Source organism: Microtus ochrogaster, chromosome 24 (assembly GCF_000317375.1).
Source record: "Microtus ochrogaster isolate Prairie Vole_2 chromosome 24, MicOch1.0, whole genome shotgun sequence".
Taxonomy (NCBI): Eukaryota; Metazoa; Chordata; class Mammalia; order Rodentia; family Cricetidae; genus Microtus; species Microtus ochrogaster.
In genome coordinates, this window is record NC_022024.1 from 19,974,435 (window position 1) to 19,992,170 (window position 17,736).

The 17,736-nt window shown below is 38.5% G+C and overlaps 1 protein-coding gene across 1 annotated transcript in view; it reads left to right on the forward strand.

Annotated features, from left to right (window-relative positions):
• The window catches only part of Tmtc2 (transmembrane and tetratricopeptide repeat containing 2), a 382,576-nt gene that overhangs the window by 302,408 nt on the left and 62,432 nt on the right, over window positions 1–17,736 (forward strand). Inside the window, exon 10 of the mRNA XM_005358105.3 lies at window positions 10,149–10,263. Coding sequence (XP_005358162.1) covers window positions 10,149–10,263 — 115 coding nt within the window. The remainder of the gene's footprint in view (window positions 1–10,148; window positions 10,264–17,736) is intronic.

Here is a 17,736-nt window from a genome sequence, read left to right on the forward strand (position 1 = left end):
GTGTACCAGCACTGCCCAGATAATTTTTAAATCATTTATAAAAGGAAAAGAAACCTTAAGATGCATTCTCAAAAGAAAAAGTACTGAGAATAGCTATTCAACTAAATTAAGGGCACTCATGGTGAATAATTCTGGCTCTACAAGCTGAAAGAGGGCTAATGCGGTGGCTCGTGAGGAAAAGCGCGTCTTACGTAAGCTTGGTGACTGGAGTTTGTTTCCCAGATCACATGCTGCCTGCCTTGATGATAATGGACTGAACCTCTGAAACTGTATGGGAGCCCCCTCAATTAAAGCTTTTCTTTCTAAGAGTTCCTGTGGTCATGGTGACTCCTCACAGCCATAGAAACCCTAACTAAGACACCAACTAAGAATCAACATAAACATAGCTGTTAAATGCCTAAACATCTCTGTTTAACGGGAAGACAGGATGACTGATGGCCAGTTTCAGAACGCCTAGGGCCAGTCTTCTCCTGGTTGGCAAACCTTGAATTTTCCTAGTACCTTTGTTGTCTCCACACTAGGGGGTGTTCACTGGACACTTATTTCATTACTGATCGCTCATCGTTTGGATTTTCTTTATTCTCTGGAGCCATGGTTAGTTATTAAAAACAGTTATTGTCTGTCTTTCATTCACTACCCCCAGATATACACAATGTCTTCTGTCTCAAGTATTTTCTCTGTTTAGTTTTTTCCTATTGTGCACCAAAATTTCTATAATATAATATGCTGACGTCATGTTCTTTTTTTTTTTTTTGAGGATTTAGCAAACAGTATCCTAATGGGTATATTTTCCCCTAGACTCCTATCCCTTGGGTTGACACTCTCCAATTAAGCTATTTCTCCTTAAGGTTAGCAGCAGTGAGGCCATTGTCTTTTATGATTTGTGCCTTCTCTACAACCATGCCCCAATATTTAACATCATGCTTGATAAACACATTGCTGGAGGGTGGAAGAAATTCAGGCTTACCACTGTAGAACTGTAGAAATAAGTAACATCAGCCATCAATAATAAAGGCAGTAGGGCTCCAGGCTTCCCTCTTTGTTAGGAAGTGAATGGAGAAAAAAGAAGCTATTCAACATCCAAGTAATTTTTTCTCAGTGGTCATTCAAGCTGTTATATAAAAAGATAGCTGAAAAAATACTACAGTAACAAATATATACAGTGATCTGAAAGAACTCAGCATTTAAAACTTTATGGGCTGAGGAGATGGCACAGACACTAAATTGCTTAACTTGAAAACACGGGGACCTGTTTTTGATACCCATAAACCATATTTAAAATAAAATTTAATACATGCATTCACAGGGTGTGGTTGTAGTGCTAGGCAGACCCCTGGGAGGTGATGGACAAGGCACGCAGCCTGGTTTCCTTTGTGAGCTCTGGGCCAGTGAGAAGTGCTGTTTCCACTTTCAGCCAAACAAAACACAAGTCTATCATCCCTGAGGAAAAATACGAGTTTGTCCTCTGCTTCTGTGCACATACACACAAACAGAAACATGGGCATGTGTGCAGACACGTACACACATTCAAAACATAAATATTTATCAAGAAAGAAAGAATGGAGGAAGGCATTTTAAATGAACGCTTTATTAAATCATTGTCATGGTGCATTAATCAATACATTTTGATTGTCATATATTAATCCAAAGTAGGATATTTACATAAATCTTTTGGAGTTCGTTTGCTGAGAAATTCCCATGGAGGATCTCATTTAATCCCTCAGCAGGCAGATACACTATGGAGCTGCTTCTGGACACTCAACAGAATGAGGAGTTGCAGTCCTTTAAGCCATTGGGAAATCATCCCAGTTTCACGGCCAGCTAATACCATTGACACATCACAGGGCTACCTGTGCCAGATGCAATGTCATCACCTCCTATGCCAATATGGGAAACTCACATAAGAGCAGATTGATAGAGTAGAATGGCATTTAAAGATGACATCAGTCCCCCAAACCAAATTTTACTCTGTTTCTTCTAGAATAGGGTTAGAGGTGTCTATGAGGGGGACTAGAATTACAGGGTGCCTGATTACGATACATGCACACAGAAGGCTGAGATTATGAACAAAGAGAAAACTGTGATGGTCTCCTTACTGTGTTATCATAGGCAGCAGGGAAAGGGGTCCGTACCTTGTGGTTGTCACAGTCGGGAGAGAACCTGCAGAATATGGACGAGGAGAGGAAGAAGGGACAGGACACCAAGAAGAAAACAGGCTCGAGTCAGGTGCCCCACATAGATTTCTTCATAATATCCCTTTTAATTTTAAATTTTTCAATTTTCTAAAATAGCTGTGCTCCTTTTGTGAAGCATACATATAATGTAATAGTATACAAAATTACAACCAACTTTCTCTGTTTCCCTTGGATGATGTAGAAAAGATACCAGAAAAATTGCATCAAGCAGTTATACGTATTTATTCATAAGTATTTATTTGAGATGGAATGTAAACTACTTTATAACATTTAGAAATACAGAAAGACTCTTACATGGATTCTCATTTATGTGCTGTTTACATGATGAATTCATCAGATATGTATTTAATTACTATCACATGTACTTTTTGTTTATCAAATACAATAGCTATATAAATATTCACAGTACTTTTTTTTGAGTGTGTTGCTTAGATGTTTGTCAACCTGTCACAAGGTAGAGTTGTTTGAGAAATGAAACCTCAGTTAAGAAAACACTCCATTGGAATGATCTGGAAGTAGGCTTGTAGGGCATTTTCTTGATCGATGATTGATGTGGATGTGGCAGTGAAGTACTCTGAAGTAATTTCCACAATGGTTAGTGACTTCAGTTCCTCATTCTGTTATCTAGGCAGAAACAGCTCCATGCTGTATATGGCTTTGGGGGGATTCAGTGAGATACTACATAGGAATATCTCAGGACAAACTCCTCCAAAAATATCCATGTAATTACTGTATCACACATCATGGGTGATACTGTCCCTGGAAATGTGGGCCTGGGATGTATAAAGAAGCAGGCTGAGCAAGTCATGAAAATATGAGCCATTTAGCAGCATTTCTCCTTGAACAAAAAAAGCAAACCAGAAACCAGGTGTTGGTGGTGCATGCCTTTAATCCCAGCACTCGGGAGGCAGAGGCAGGTGGATCTCTGTGAGTTGGAGGCCAGCCTGGTCTACAAGAGCTAGTTCCAGAACAGGCTCAAAGAAAAGAAAGGGAGAAAGAAAGAAGGAAGGAAGGAAAGAAAGAAGGAAGGAAGGAAGGAAGGAAGGAAGGAAGGAAGGAAGGAAGGAAGGAAGGAAAAGAACACTAGACTACTAAGGAATTCACAACATATACCACCTCCCATGTTCTAATAACACAATAAAATTATCCTGTTGTGAGTCTTGACTATAGGCATTTGTGTCCCAGCTGGAGATTCAGCCCTGTCCACAGCAGCACATATGGGGTCAGTCAACCTTACCCAACACATGAATCCGTGAGGAAGTCTAGACTGTACTTCAGTTAGTTTTGTGTTTCCTTTTCTTCATATTTACATCCATTTCCCCCTTTGTAGGGTGATCCGTTGTGATTTTGTATAATTTAAAGGCTTTATCAGGTCAGGCTTCGCTAAGGGGTGGAATTAAGCACTGTGTATGCATATCCCTTTGAATGTGACCTCATATGGGATGTAAGCAACTAGAAAAGTAAAATAAGCATTGGACGGAGAAGCAAGAAGAGCAATGGATTTGGGACAGTAAACAGAGAATGATTTTGGTGTGAGACTCAGTAGCAGCCTAAGGATGATCTTCATGAACTTGGTCCAGCCTATTCTGAACTCTTTTCTGGTGTTTATTTTTTGCTGTTAGTTTTCATTGTTGTGGTTTTATCAAGATGTAGTCTGTCTGTGGACCCCTGGCTGTCCTGGAACTCACTTTGTAGAACAGAGTAGCTTTGAAATCAGAGGTCCATCTGCTTCTTCCTCCTGAGTGGAATTAAAGGCTTGAACCACTACACCTGATTCTGTTCTAGTTTTTACTGGTTGGTTATAAGGATTTACTTATTCTATCATAAAGCCAGTAGCATGTAAACTCCTCAACAGGTCCTAACAATAGATACTTACTCCTACAGTGTAAAAAGTAGGATTTTCTGGACCAGTGACTTGTATAGTCACTTCCTTGGTGGCTAAAGAGTTGCCTTTGGATACTTTTGTCCCCTGAATTCTTTCTCTCTGGCTCCCGTGTGTAATATGTAACATTTTTTTTAACAAAATGAGCCTTCCCACTGAGGTATTCATTGATTAAGCTAAGCCCTTGCCCAGTGTTGGCATTTTCTTTATCTTCTGAAGATAAAATATGGCAGATGGTCGAAAAAGCTCTTCATGGACCTCTATTTTTGTTCCTATTTCATTTTTCTTTTTTTGTCTCACTCAGTCCCCATCGAATCTATTAATCATTTAAACAGGATGGGGCTCTCACTGTCCCTTTTGTCTCCCTTGTCATTTCCCGTCTTTCTCAACTCCACTATCTCTTATGCCACTCTGATCCTCATTTCCCACCAGACGGCCATAACGACGTGACTAGCCTTTGGACATGCCGTAACCCTTTTGGAAAGCATCATGGGAGACATTAATCCGGCTATGTAGTTCACCTTCCTGACCTCTTTTCCAGTGGAGTCCAGGACCCTGGCCGGCTGATTCTTTCTCTAATCGCTTTTGCACTGGACACTTTCCTTGTGACATGTCCAATTAAGGATGGATGCCTGGCCTCGTGTTCACCTAGAGACAAATCCAGGGCCTCTCAACCTCATGATATGATGTCCAGATTGTTCTCCTGGGCATCATTTTCTTGTTACCTGGCCTACATGGTCTCCTTGCCAGCAACTATGGCTCATTCATCACATTACTTCTGTAAACAGAGCTTTTGTTAAACGTGGGCTGCCAGGAACATAAAAAACAAAGCAAACAGCTAGCAGAGAGAAGGCTAGAACAGTTGGTTTTAAAGAGACACAGCATTAAATGGAAGGGTAACTGGTAGCTCACAAAGATATGCAGTAAGCCACAAAGAGAGAAACGTGTCCATATTTCCGATGCGTTCAGTTAATAGGCACTATGAGCATCATGCGCAACCGCTTCTCCTTAGGACAGCAAATCTAAATCCTAACCACTGCGCCAGCATCAACCCTCTCCCAGGAGAACTGCCTTTCTTTCCTTTACAATGGAACCATGGGAGACTTACTGTCTCAGTTCCCTCTGCCCACTCATCTTCCTGCCACTAGATGTCAGCAAATTCAGTGAACCTGAATAGTTCCACCTGTTCTCCGGGTTCCCCCATCCTCTGAATTCTTTAGAACAAGTCCTGAGGTGCACATGGTGCCACTGGAGCGGTGGTCCTGTTTTGTCACACTCTCGATACTGCTGGCGACACTGTCTTCTCGTGGTGAAATCAGTCAATGGTATTATTACCTCTGCCCTTTGCACTTTGTCAAAGATAATGAATTTAACCCATCCCTTCCTATTTGGGTGTTGAACTGTCTGGACATTCTCCTCCCTCCTCTAGTAGATGGGTATTGTTATTTCATTTACCTTTGAGCAGTCTCTCCAAGTATAGCTATGTATCTTATGTGCAGCAGGTATAATGTAGATGTCTTGGATAAACCTACAAGAGACACTATTCTGTGTTTTGGGATTTATTTTCTTTTTGTTCCCAGATTATCAATTTTTTTCCTATAATACAGCATTAAATGTGAAATGATCTTAAGAGTGAATTTTTTTTGTGGTGTTTTAGCAAGCAGTGCCAGTTCCAATTAATTTAGGGAGTCTGTATGTGAAAGTTATACAAAGCAGCATTGATCCTGAATGCTTTCATTTTTTTACCGATTTCTACTTCACAGGCGGAGCTTTTTAAATCCAGGAATTAATGAAGGATTGATCTTCATAAGCTTGTCATATTAAAAATCTGGTCAAATCCACCAAGTAGTTTAAATGGTTCAGCATGTGAGAAAAATGTTCAAAGCAGAAATTGTTCAGTTCCTACACTGAGAGCTCTGAGACTTGGGCAATCGCTTGCTTTCATCTGATATTAGCCCGTGTGGTAACTTATACTCTCTGTCTCAGGATCTCTTGAGAATGCATCCACTGTTTAATCATCTTCTGTTTTCCCCATACACAATGATTTTTTTCCCTTGTAATTTCTCAAGTTGGTTTTTCATTTCCTTTTCTGCCCCCTTTTCCTTTGATTTGAGACAATGATGTAAAATGAAGATAATTCACCTTGGTCAGACAACTTACAAACCAAAGAAGTAAAAAAGTGGTAGGCACGAAATCATTTCCTGGAGTCTGTTCTTGAATTTGTTATCATCGAGAGTAAACGTACCACTATTGACTATTCCGTTCAAACATCTGTATCTTTCTATCTGTGTCTGTATGTGCGAGCTGGTTATTATGTCCCACAATATAGGGATTATTGCTAGATGTAGGTTATTTTCAGCCTAGCTCAGGCTATCTGCAAGCTAATCCTATATACAGTTGGAATCAATAGTATGATGGAAAACATTTTGTTTCACCATAACACAGTGATTTTCAAAGTATGGGCATGGCCTAGCAGCATCAGCATCAATTACAGTCCTGTTAGCAATGCAGATTCCAAAGTCTTTCTCAGATTCCTACATGGGAAACAGTCGGGGGATAGGATGGTGATGCACTAAGCTAGAAATCAGTAGCAATCTAAACTTCCCAATCTTTCTAGAATTTGCCACAGTAGATAGATATATTGAAATGACCGCCTTCCCCTTTTTCTTGCCCCTCTTTGGCCGGCTGGTTCTATATATATATATCATATAGTGAGTGTTCTCTCAGTCTGAGCTCTAGTAACCACACTGGTGGACTCAAGAACTTCTTCAGGGAAAAGCCACTATGTCTCTCCTGCTGCTACCATCAATCGTCTGGCAGTGATTCCTGGCGCTATTTTGTTAATCCTTTACTTCCCAGTTGTGACGAAGATGACAGGGTTGGGATATCCTCTCCCCTCGGAACTGAAGCAACCATATGGGGACAATTCTGGCGCTCGCCCTTATTCCAGTATAATTAATATCAGTCTCTTATACTCTTTGAAATGCCTCGGTTTTGATGGGAAATTAGATTATAGTGAATATAAATCAGAAGAAATTCTGGCAACTATTGGAAACTTGTCAGAGAAGGCTTTCAATGAGAAAAGCATATTTAGGACGCACAAAAGAAGAAATGGAGGTACAGTGAGTAAGCAAAAGAGAACTAGAAGTTGATGTGCGGTAGCCTTAGCAGTGAAGAAAACTTGGAAGTGGGATGTTCCCGGGGGAATAAATGACTGACATGAAGGATAGATCACCATATGGGCAGCTGAAGCAGTTGGGAGGGTTCAGTCCTTAGTTTGGTAGTAAATGTAATAGTTAAAGCTCACAGTGTGGTAAAGGATCCAGAAGTGATACTAAAGAATTTTACTTTTGTGAACGCCCAAGCAACATGTCATTTGAGATTGTTTGGCTAACTAGTTGAAAGAAAGCTGCTTTGACTTTATTTCCCCTTTGTGGTGGTTTTGTATTTGTAAGGTTTACTAGGCGATTTCCCATCAATTTTGGGCAGTATCCCAAAGAAGTGATCTTTGTGTCACATATCAGCCTAATTTTGTTCAGTTTTATCTCAGGTATTCAAATTAAGTTGAAAATACCAATTATTTACATTTCATAACTTATACTTTAATATTATTAGAATGCTAGTGGTGGACTTTGGGGACTCGTGGCCTGTGAAGGCAGAATTATAAAAATACATAGCTAAGGATCTCTGTGAGTTCGAGACCAGCCTGGTCTACAGAGCTAGTTCCAGGACAGGCTCCAAAGCCACAGAGAAGCCCTGTCTCGAAAAATCAAAAAAAAAAAAAATACATAGCTAATATGTTACAATACTATTTTTGAATAGTAATACAAATGTATCCTAGCATAAAATGTTCAAATGAGAATTTTAACTATAGTTATCTATATGGCTAAGATTATGTATTTTTGTTAGTTTTAGGGACTTTGCAAACAGTTTGAAAAGTACAAATTGTATGATAAAAATAATTTGAAAATGAATATTATTACATGACAATAAAAAGGCATATCTGAGTTCTCATAATAGTATGTTGTTTAGATATTTTGTTATTGTGTGTGTCTCTGACAAGGCCTAAAAGGCTTTTTCTACGGCATGGTGTATAAACTGAGCCCTATGTGTTACTGAATTTCACTGTTTATTATATCTGACTATAAACCTTTCTGTGTCTCTCTTTCCTTTCTGTTTTTCAGCGGGGTAAATGTATTTCCTCTTATTCCCTCTCCAACCGTAAAACAAAACCCTTCCTCGTTCAGTGAATTGTGGTTTCCTAACTCTTAATCTAGGCTATGCTTCAGAGTTGATTGTCTGGAAAAAAAAACTGAGCAGTTCTCTACCTTGAACTTTGTTTAACTTGTACATTAATAATTAATGTTCACATGCATTTTTTAATTGAATATTATATTGAGGGTAGATAACAATATGTTTTTCTTTTATGCCCTGACAATGCTGAAGCATGCATGGACAGCCCGTATATGATGGTTCTGTTGAACTTGTTCATGTTGGATTTCATTGTCTAAGTTGATGAGGACTGACCAGGTCTCTTCCTCAAGAGGGCACCAGATCTCATTACAGATGGTTGTGAGTCACCATGTGGTTGCTGGGAATTGAAATCAAGACCTTCGGAAGAGCAAGCAGTACTCTTAACCGCTGAGCCATCAGACTCTCATACCCATAACTAACTGAAAGATATTTAGCCCTATTCTCTCATAAAACCATACATGAAGAGATACTGTTCATCATCTGAAGATTATTTCATTGTTTTGTGTTTTTTAAACTATATTCTTTAAATCTCCTATCTTCTTTCTCTCCATATAGTTAGTATTTGCAGGAAACTTTTGAGAACTGTGTTTTCTATGTATGATTCTCAGAACTTTCTCTGTAATGATTTTGAAACATGGTCTTGCCATGTAACCTCAAATTAATGATCCTCCTGCCTCAGCCTCCCAAGTGCTGAGAAACACAAGCATCCAACCACCACAGCAAGCAACTAGATTTATCATTACATAAAATGTATTCTGTTTTTTGGCATTGTCCTTTCAACTTTCTTCAGCCAGGCAGTGGCTATTAATCATTCTAATTTCTTAAATCTTAGTTCTCATTTTTTTTTTTTTTTGTTTCAGGGCAGGTATTTTAGGTTAAAGGCAGTGGTGACTATTAAACACTTGACAGCAGGCTTTTCCAACAGCTACCTCAGCATTGGTCCTTTTAAGCATTTTTCTGTTTTTTTTTATTAGAATTTCTTGACTTTCTAATCATTTTTATAGTTCTTGATTTTAAAATGTTGATCTCCAAGTAAAACAGGTAACTCCCAACAATAGATGAAGAGAGTAGTTCATCAACTCCTAAGCCTGCCAGTGCATGGTGGCTTCAACCCAGCTCCACCCCCTCTGATTTGATCTTAACTTTACTCTCTATGAAACCATGCTTAAATTAGTATTTCAGTTAATAAATCCCCATCTTTCAAGAAACCCCTCTTCACATATCTATAGGCTTAAATGTTAACCTATTTTTACGTGTTATTTTTGCCGGTATAGGGAGTTGCAGTTTTAGAGAAATGGATGGCACGAGCTGAAACAGTCATATCCTCACAAAGCTGATCTGCAATAGTGTCAAAATTTCAAGCTTGTTATTACTTATCCCACATTTATTGCAGAGTGTAATTCAGAGTGAGTTACTGCCAAATCTACCTTTCTGTGTCTTTTCAGTAATTTCAGCAAAGAGAAAAAATGATTATCTGAGAATAAATACACCTGTTTGCTTGAATATATCAGGAATGAGTGTTATTCAAAGTCCTAACCATTAAAATAGATGCAACTTGCGCTTACTGTATTTCTATAAGGTTGGTTTTTTTTTCATGCTTGAGTAGATTATAGAAGATTCCTTTTAAAAAATACTTTGTGAACACAGAAATCTAAAATCTTTATGATATCCTGTAATTATGGGAAAAGCATATAAAATATAACTAAAAAAAGATCAGGGCATTAAATATTGGCTGCAGATCACTGTTTCCACCGCTTATTTATTATTGTAAGCCATTACCCCCTTTTCTAACAGAGCTTGCTTACTTTCCTTGGCAGGTCAGTTTCTTCTGGAAGAATCTCGCCTCACAGAAGCCGCCGAGATGGCAAAGAAAGCAGCCGAACTCGACAGCACTGAGTTTGACGTCGTCTTCAATGCTGCTCACATGCTCAGGTAAGTCCTTGTTTCTGTATTGTCTGAGAATGATGCTCCGGCTTGAAGAAAGCAATTCATTATATTAATTTCCCCACTGCACCACCATAGACTGCACTTTTAAAATGAATCATACTGCCTAGCCAGCTAAAAATTAATAAGAGCTACTTCATTCATTATAATCTATGTGTCCATTGAGCAGGGAAGATGAGCTCTCAGAGCCCAGAAGATTATCGAGATACTTCTACCTACCTTTCCTGTTCCCTTCAAAAATTACTGCAGAAGGAGAACTATAAATGCAAATTTAATAACTGTCTACTTGAATGTCTCCAAAATCAAACATCATATCAATTAATAAAATATGTTTCTATGTTTCTGCTGTTATAATAAGCATTACTGAGTGTGACATGGGGATATCTTTTAATGTATTGACCATGTGAACAGTTATCAAATACAAATATACTTAAGATACATAAAATACTCAGAATGGCTCAGTAGTCAGCACTATTGATGTCTTGAAGAGATACATTGTTAAACCATTAAGGCTTGCATCTTCTCGAACAGACTACAAGTAAGACTTTAACAGTCTAAATATATTGCACTCAATGGGTAGCAATTTCTGGAAATATTTTATGTAGCTTTCTGTCTTTCTGTTTTTCAACTCAACGAAATGCAAGTATTTGTTGTGTATCAGTTGAGATTCTCTAGAAGAACAGATGTGTACACACACACATACATACACATGCACACACACACACAGTAGTTATTAGTTGGCTTCTAGGCTGCGTTCCAGTAGGTTTAATAATGACTGTCTACCAAAGGAAAATCCAAGAATCCAGTAGTTGTTCAGTCCAGAAGTTTGGATATCTCAGCTTGTCTTCAGTGTACAAAAAAATCCCAAAGAAGTAGGCTCTAATTCCAGTGAAGGAATGGACTTGCCTGCCAGAGCAAGCAGGCAAAGAGAAGGTGCTCGCATCGTCCATGCTCTTTATATAGGCTGCTAACAGAAGGTATCGTCCAGATTAAAGGTGGATTTTCCCACCTCTGAAGATCTGGATTAAAAGTGGGCTTTCTAATTCAAATGATTTAATTAAGAAATAACCCCTTGCAGATGTTCCCAGCCTCTTGGGTTGTAGTTAATTCCAGATGTGGTCTAATTAACAACCAAGGATAGCCATCATAGATGCTTACGGTACAAACTGATTTCTGACCCCTTTGTAGTATCTAAGACTATTAGGGATGTTTTGAAAGTACGCATAAATGTTTTTGGTTGCCCCTTGAATACACTTTGGACAAAATATGTCATAATTAGTCAATAGTTTGCCTAATGTCATTTGGTATATGAAGTATCCTAAGAAATTTTAAGCTGGTTTTGAAATCAAGCCATTCCTCAGGAGCATTGTGTTTGGTAAGCACTACGCTTCCTAGCCGGGAATAACACTTGATGACCCTGTCTGCCTTTGGGCTCAGCAAATCTTACTATGCACGGCCTGTGCCACCATTGCTCAGAGCAGGAAGAGCAGAGAATCTGGGCCTCAGTGTCCTCCCGTTGTCCTGAGTCTGGAATTTCATTTTCTTGAGACTGCATCTTATTGGTGAAACCTGAGTCCTATGCTAAAAAGAAAGTTAGGAGATGAAAGAAGTCTGGGTCTCTTGCTTCTTGCTCGGGACTGTAGAATCCACATTGTGACTAATTGCCGACTCTGTTTACAGAGGGCGATCCTAAGTGGGCAGTCTCGCGTAATGAACATTGACAATGCATGGCGACACTTTTAGGACTTCAAATAAGACCTAAAAAATAATAGATGCTTCCAGATGAAACCTTTTCTCTTCTGTTGTTTTTAAAGCAGATTGATTATCATCAAAGGGAAATATCAAAGGCACCGAACATGTTTGAACTCAGTGAAATCGGGTCTACATAGTTTTGTGAGAGAAAACAATTGAATCAACCATCCTGTTGAAAACGTTTTGTAGGAAGGGATGTATTCCGTTCTCCGCAGCACCCCCAAACTGCCCCAGAACTAGAAGTTGGAATGAGAGTATGAATTTATTTGTTATCTGAGAAGAAGTTAAAAGGCAAGAAAAACACATTTCACCTGGCTCGTAGGCTTTGGTATGAGAGTTTTGTTTCCTTTCCCTTAGTGAACTTACTTGACGTGGGCTAAAGGCGGTGTTGATTCCAGTGTCTCCTGCCTCCTTGGCACTGTGTTGTGCATGCATACCGGACACCCTCCTGTTTCTCCCTGCACATCTGCAGAGGGTACAGTATATTCTTATAGCTGCAGCCTTAAGGGTTCCATCATGATTTCTCAGAGTTGTCAAAGATGAAATCTAAATGCAGTGTAGTCTGGCTACATATAAACGTCTTTTCATTATCACAGGTGCCCTTCGTCGTTATAACTATGTGACTACCCAGAAGCTATGATGCTTACTAAAGGAGGAAGGATTATAGAAGGTGGCAGATTGTCACATATATAAATCTTAAATGATAACGCCTCTATGGGATATTAAAATGCATTCTTTTATGGTAAATCTTGGAAAGTGTGTTTATGAGTTCCTTGTGGAGATTACTCCAACTTTGTATTGATGGAATATTAAACTTCTAAAAATCCTACCATGGACCATGTGTGTCTTCAGTCATGCGACTTAGGGAAATACGCTGTTATTTTTTTTCTTTTCTCAGGTATAAGGGCACAAGCTTCCAATGCAGTGAGAAATGTACAACTGTCATTCCACCTGATTCCCATTGTTTTTCTAATTTCCAGAACAGAATGAATATATGAGCAGAATCATTCTACTGCAATTTTTCTGCTCAGACAGCACAATATTAAATGATTGTATCCTATAGAAACATAGAATTTTGAGGGAATAACTTCTTTATTAGTTCTACTGGAGGTGACACAAAATTTAAATTCTTACATGAAAGCAAAACAATTTCAAGGTCTCTCTCTCTCTAAAGTTAGTCTTCAATATTTTTTGTTTGGCATCCATGAACTCTAATATCTACAGGCAGAATTTGAGTGTGGTGGTGTGTTTTGTACTATACTGGTTTGTTTAGGGAATAATGACCAACGAAGGCATCCTAGCACCTTTTGATTGCCTTTGTGATGCTTTGAACGTTTTAATTGACGTCAGAGTCGTTTAAAGTATATGGAAGACCTGCACAGGTTCTAGGTACTAATGTGTAGAAAGAGCACAAACATGTAGAGGTTTTGTTTGTTATCTGAAGGAAAACACTTTAATTATTCCTTCGAGGTTGTCTAGGTTGTGCGGTTGCTCCATTAATTTTTTTTTTTTTTTATGGAACAAGAACATTGAAAGGTTCACGGCACTTTCAAATTACAGATTTAGCAATGTTTTGAGGTAGTTCCTCTTGCAGCTACAGGTAGGTTGGCCTTCAATCCTCTAAGTATCAGAATCTGACTTTGAGCTCCCGATTCTCTTGCATGTAGCTACCTGTACTGGAAACAGGCTTGTGCCACCTGATCGTTTTCTCAGTAGAATCCTGTTTATTTCATATTGGTATGGGTTGGAAGGTCTTTAAACATTTGTCAGATGAAGTTGATGGTGGCGGGTACCTTTCATCTCAATGCCTCTTTGATATTAGTGAGTGAAGAAGTCGCTCAGCATCCTTGAGAAAATACATATTCTGATCTAGTGGGTCTGACTGGTCCCTGACATTTTGGAGTTTTAACAAGTTCTAGGTGATGCTTACAACATTGATTCCTCAATCACTACTATGGGCGATTTGTCCTTCTCCCTATCCCCTCACTCATTCTCCTTGTAACTTCTCCCCTGCCTGACATCCATCGAGAACATAGGTGATAATTTACTGTGCATGAACATAATGGTTCACTATCAACCAGTCCCTCCCTTGTAAGTTTTCAATATACAACATCATTTACTCCTCCTATATCCAGGCTTGAGTATGTCTTTAGCAGTCCCTGAAGGGTCTGAGACCATGAAAAAAAAATGGACTCGAAAGTTTATGGGACATGATAAAATGTGTGACCCCCGGGGATTATTTCTAAAATTACATCCTGAGCGCTATGGTAGGGTGGCTCAGCAGGCAAAGACTCTTGATGCCGAAGATGAGGAGCTGAGTCCCTTCCCCAGGACCCACACAACAGGAAAGAATGGTCTCCCTCAAGTTGTCCTTCAATGTGCACACTGTGTGTGTGTGTGTGTGTGTGTGTGTGTGTGCGTGAGCATATACACACACACTAAATTAAGTAAATGCAAAATAATTAAATTATGTCAGTTTTAAAAACACGTATAGTCTCTTTACTTGATACATTTCCTCTTTTCTGCTCTCTTTTTTTTAAACTGCAGACAAAGATTTATAGGTATTATAACTTTTTGATGTCTTGACAGAGTTCTTCTCTAAGGAGTTTATAAGCGATTTATTTCAGATTTTATGTCCCATTGTTTACATGTGTGAGATTCTGGTTTTGCTATTTGAAGATGTTCCATACGTGTGTGTGTGTGTGTGTGTGTGTGTGTGTGTGTGTGTGTCTTCTGTTTCAGTTTTATTTCCTTTCCTTCTATACAACTTATAGATAGATTGGAATTAGAATGTAGTTCTCTTTTGAGTGGCTTACAGGCAAGCATCTGGTCATGATAGACAAGAATCTGCAAAGCCAAGCTATTATTTCCATATACATTTATGTTACATGGGCAAACATGCCTCTAGTTTTAAAAGAAAATTCTCAGGTGACCCTTTGGAATATATTTAATATGAAGTAGTGGGAACTAAGCATATTAAGTGATTTTTTTTAAATTCACAACTATATAATTGTGATTACCTTATCTTTTTTACATATCATTTTATGACTAATGGTCTTAAACCTGTTTCAAAAATATTTTTTATTACCAAGTAACATCAGAGATAGAAATTAATTATATAAAATGTGTACGTATTTTTACTGATGTTTTATAGTCTTATATATATAATGGAATTCTGCAGTATGCAAATTATGAACTTTATGACCTTTGTACTGTCTATTATTACTCTGCTGCTAGAGTCTCACTGATGACAGAAAAATTATTCCAAAGTCAAAAAATAACCACTTGAACTGATCACTTTTTGAAAATGCAGTTACTCAATAGTCTAGTTAACAGGGAACACCTACATTTTCTTCTAGTCCTTTAACATTTTTGGCCCTATGGGGGAGAAGTGATGTGGAGGGAAGGGGATGCTCAATGTATATGATGACTAGATATTGTTAATGAGTAGGGGGGCCTCCATCTGAATTTTCCCTTCATTGTGTCTGCTGTTAGTTTAGTTATTCCTTTACTGTCCAGTCACGTGTCTTAACACACTGCTGATTTGAAGACTGAGGGAGATGCCCATCTGGATGAGTGGTTTTCTTGCTTCTCACCCACATCATTACTGGCTATGTAGAGTGGGCTGTAGCCAGAATGATAGACTGTCTGCATCCGGCCTGGGAGACTTTACTCTTTGAGTCTTATACTTGTGGGAAAACTTGTGAGATTTTACGGTTATCATATCTAACTATGATCCCCTAAAAATAAAGATCAGAAATGAAGAAAAGTATCTGGTACTATTTTTTTTTATTTTCCCTTATGTTTATATTATTGCTAATAATAGCAATTACCTCATGGCATTCTACATATTAGATAAATTACTGGATAGAATTTGTATACTTTTGTCACATTAAGGACATAATGAGTGAAATGACCTTAAGCATGTAGGAAAAATATCTATTTTCAGCTACTTTAAATGGGTGTGCATTAACAGTCCAGGGATTCAAGTCTTGCACTCCATCCCTATCAGTTTTACTCTGGAGGTGCCTGGCAGTATTTAATAAATTCCCCAAATCACACAGCAGAGTCCTGCTCATTTCTTCACCTTTTAAAAACTGGATAATGATTTAGTCATTTTTGCAATTAGGACTTGGTAAGTATTCCAAGGAGTTCTCTTTCAAAGGGAAGTATAAAATATAACCTGAACGATAAAATGGGCTTTGAACACTTCCTCATGAGTTTTCTTTCTTGTCCAGAAAATAAACTAAGAATATTCTGTGCCTAGTACTGACATATTCTTCCCCTGGTTTTCCATGTAGTGTCATAAATACTTTCTGAACAGTAATAAAAAAGACTTTTTAATAATCAAAGCAAAGTTCTATTGTGGAAATTAACTTTGTATGCATATGATGTATAATAAATCCTGTTTTTCATTTTCTTTAGAATGTTATCAGTTATAATTCTAGCTTAACTTAGTTCTTCTTAGTATTTTTTTTTGAGCATTGACCCAGTGAACTAGTTAATTTTTTATTGCTGTGATAGACTGCCCAGCAAAAGTAGCTCGAAGGAGGCAGAGTTTCCTTTGACTTACAGTTTGAAGAGTTACCAACTATCACGGCTGGGAAGGCATAGGCTGGCAGGAGTTTACTGTGCTGGGCAAACACACTGTCTGTGGTGTGGAAAGCAGAGAACTGACATAAGTTCTTCAGTCATAGTAATGTCCACGGCTCTTCCCAGGACATACCACCTCCGGAAAGGCTCCTCCTCCTGAGGTGCCTCCACCTTCTGCTCCACTGGAGGAAAGCAAGTAGTCACACACACGAGCCTACAGGGAAATATTTCACATTTACCTACAGCTAAGCTGAAAAATATAATTACTTAAAAAACTCTGAATTGTTTTGAACATGAGTTGCTTGATATCTTAGAAAGAATTTTTGTCTAATGAAGACCTCAGTTTCTCCTTTGATCAGTACCTGCCTTACAAATTGCAGGTTGTAAAGGACAGTAAGGGTCACACTTCTACACTTGGTATCTACTGTCTCATCTCACTTCAGAGCGACTTACTTCCTCGTCGTGTCAAGTTCCTCTCATTTCCTACCTCCATGCTTTTTATATCCCTCCAGAGAAAACCCTGCCAGGGCATGACCTAAAGAATTCTGGTTCAGATTTCCAAATGAATCCGAACCAAAGCGAATCTGTAATTTGGTGGAGGGCACCTTCTTTAAGTACCCTAGCGAGGGAAGTTTTACTGTTTCGGACCAGACTTGGGTACATTTCTTGACATGCTGAGGCTGAACTTTGACATTTATGAGATTATAAACTGCAGTGACACATTGTAACACGCCACAAGTCTAGCAGAGCCTTGGCTCAAGGTTTCATTTTGCGTTTTGAGTTTTTCTTTTTTTTCTTTACTGTCTTTACAACTTCCATTAAACAATAAACATAGTAGTGTTTCTGTTTGTTTTTCCTTCAGACATTAGCAAGATAGGCCTGATTCTCCAGAGAGATGCTATCTTTAGTTATTCCTATAATTTATATGTCTGCATGGGGTATGTCTTTATGCCTTTTATTTGTCTTGACCAAAGTGCAAATTCAATTTAATAAGTGATGCTGATTGGCTTTCTTTTTTAAAGCCTGACTGTGGTTCTCTAGTTGAGAGACTTGCTCATGGATTCTGATTGTTTCCTTTTTCTCTGTCTTCTTGTTGTCTCAAAAGTTTATTTATTT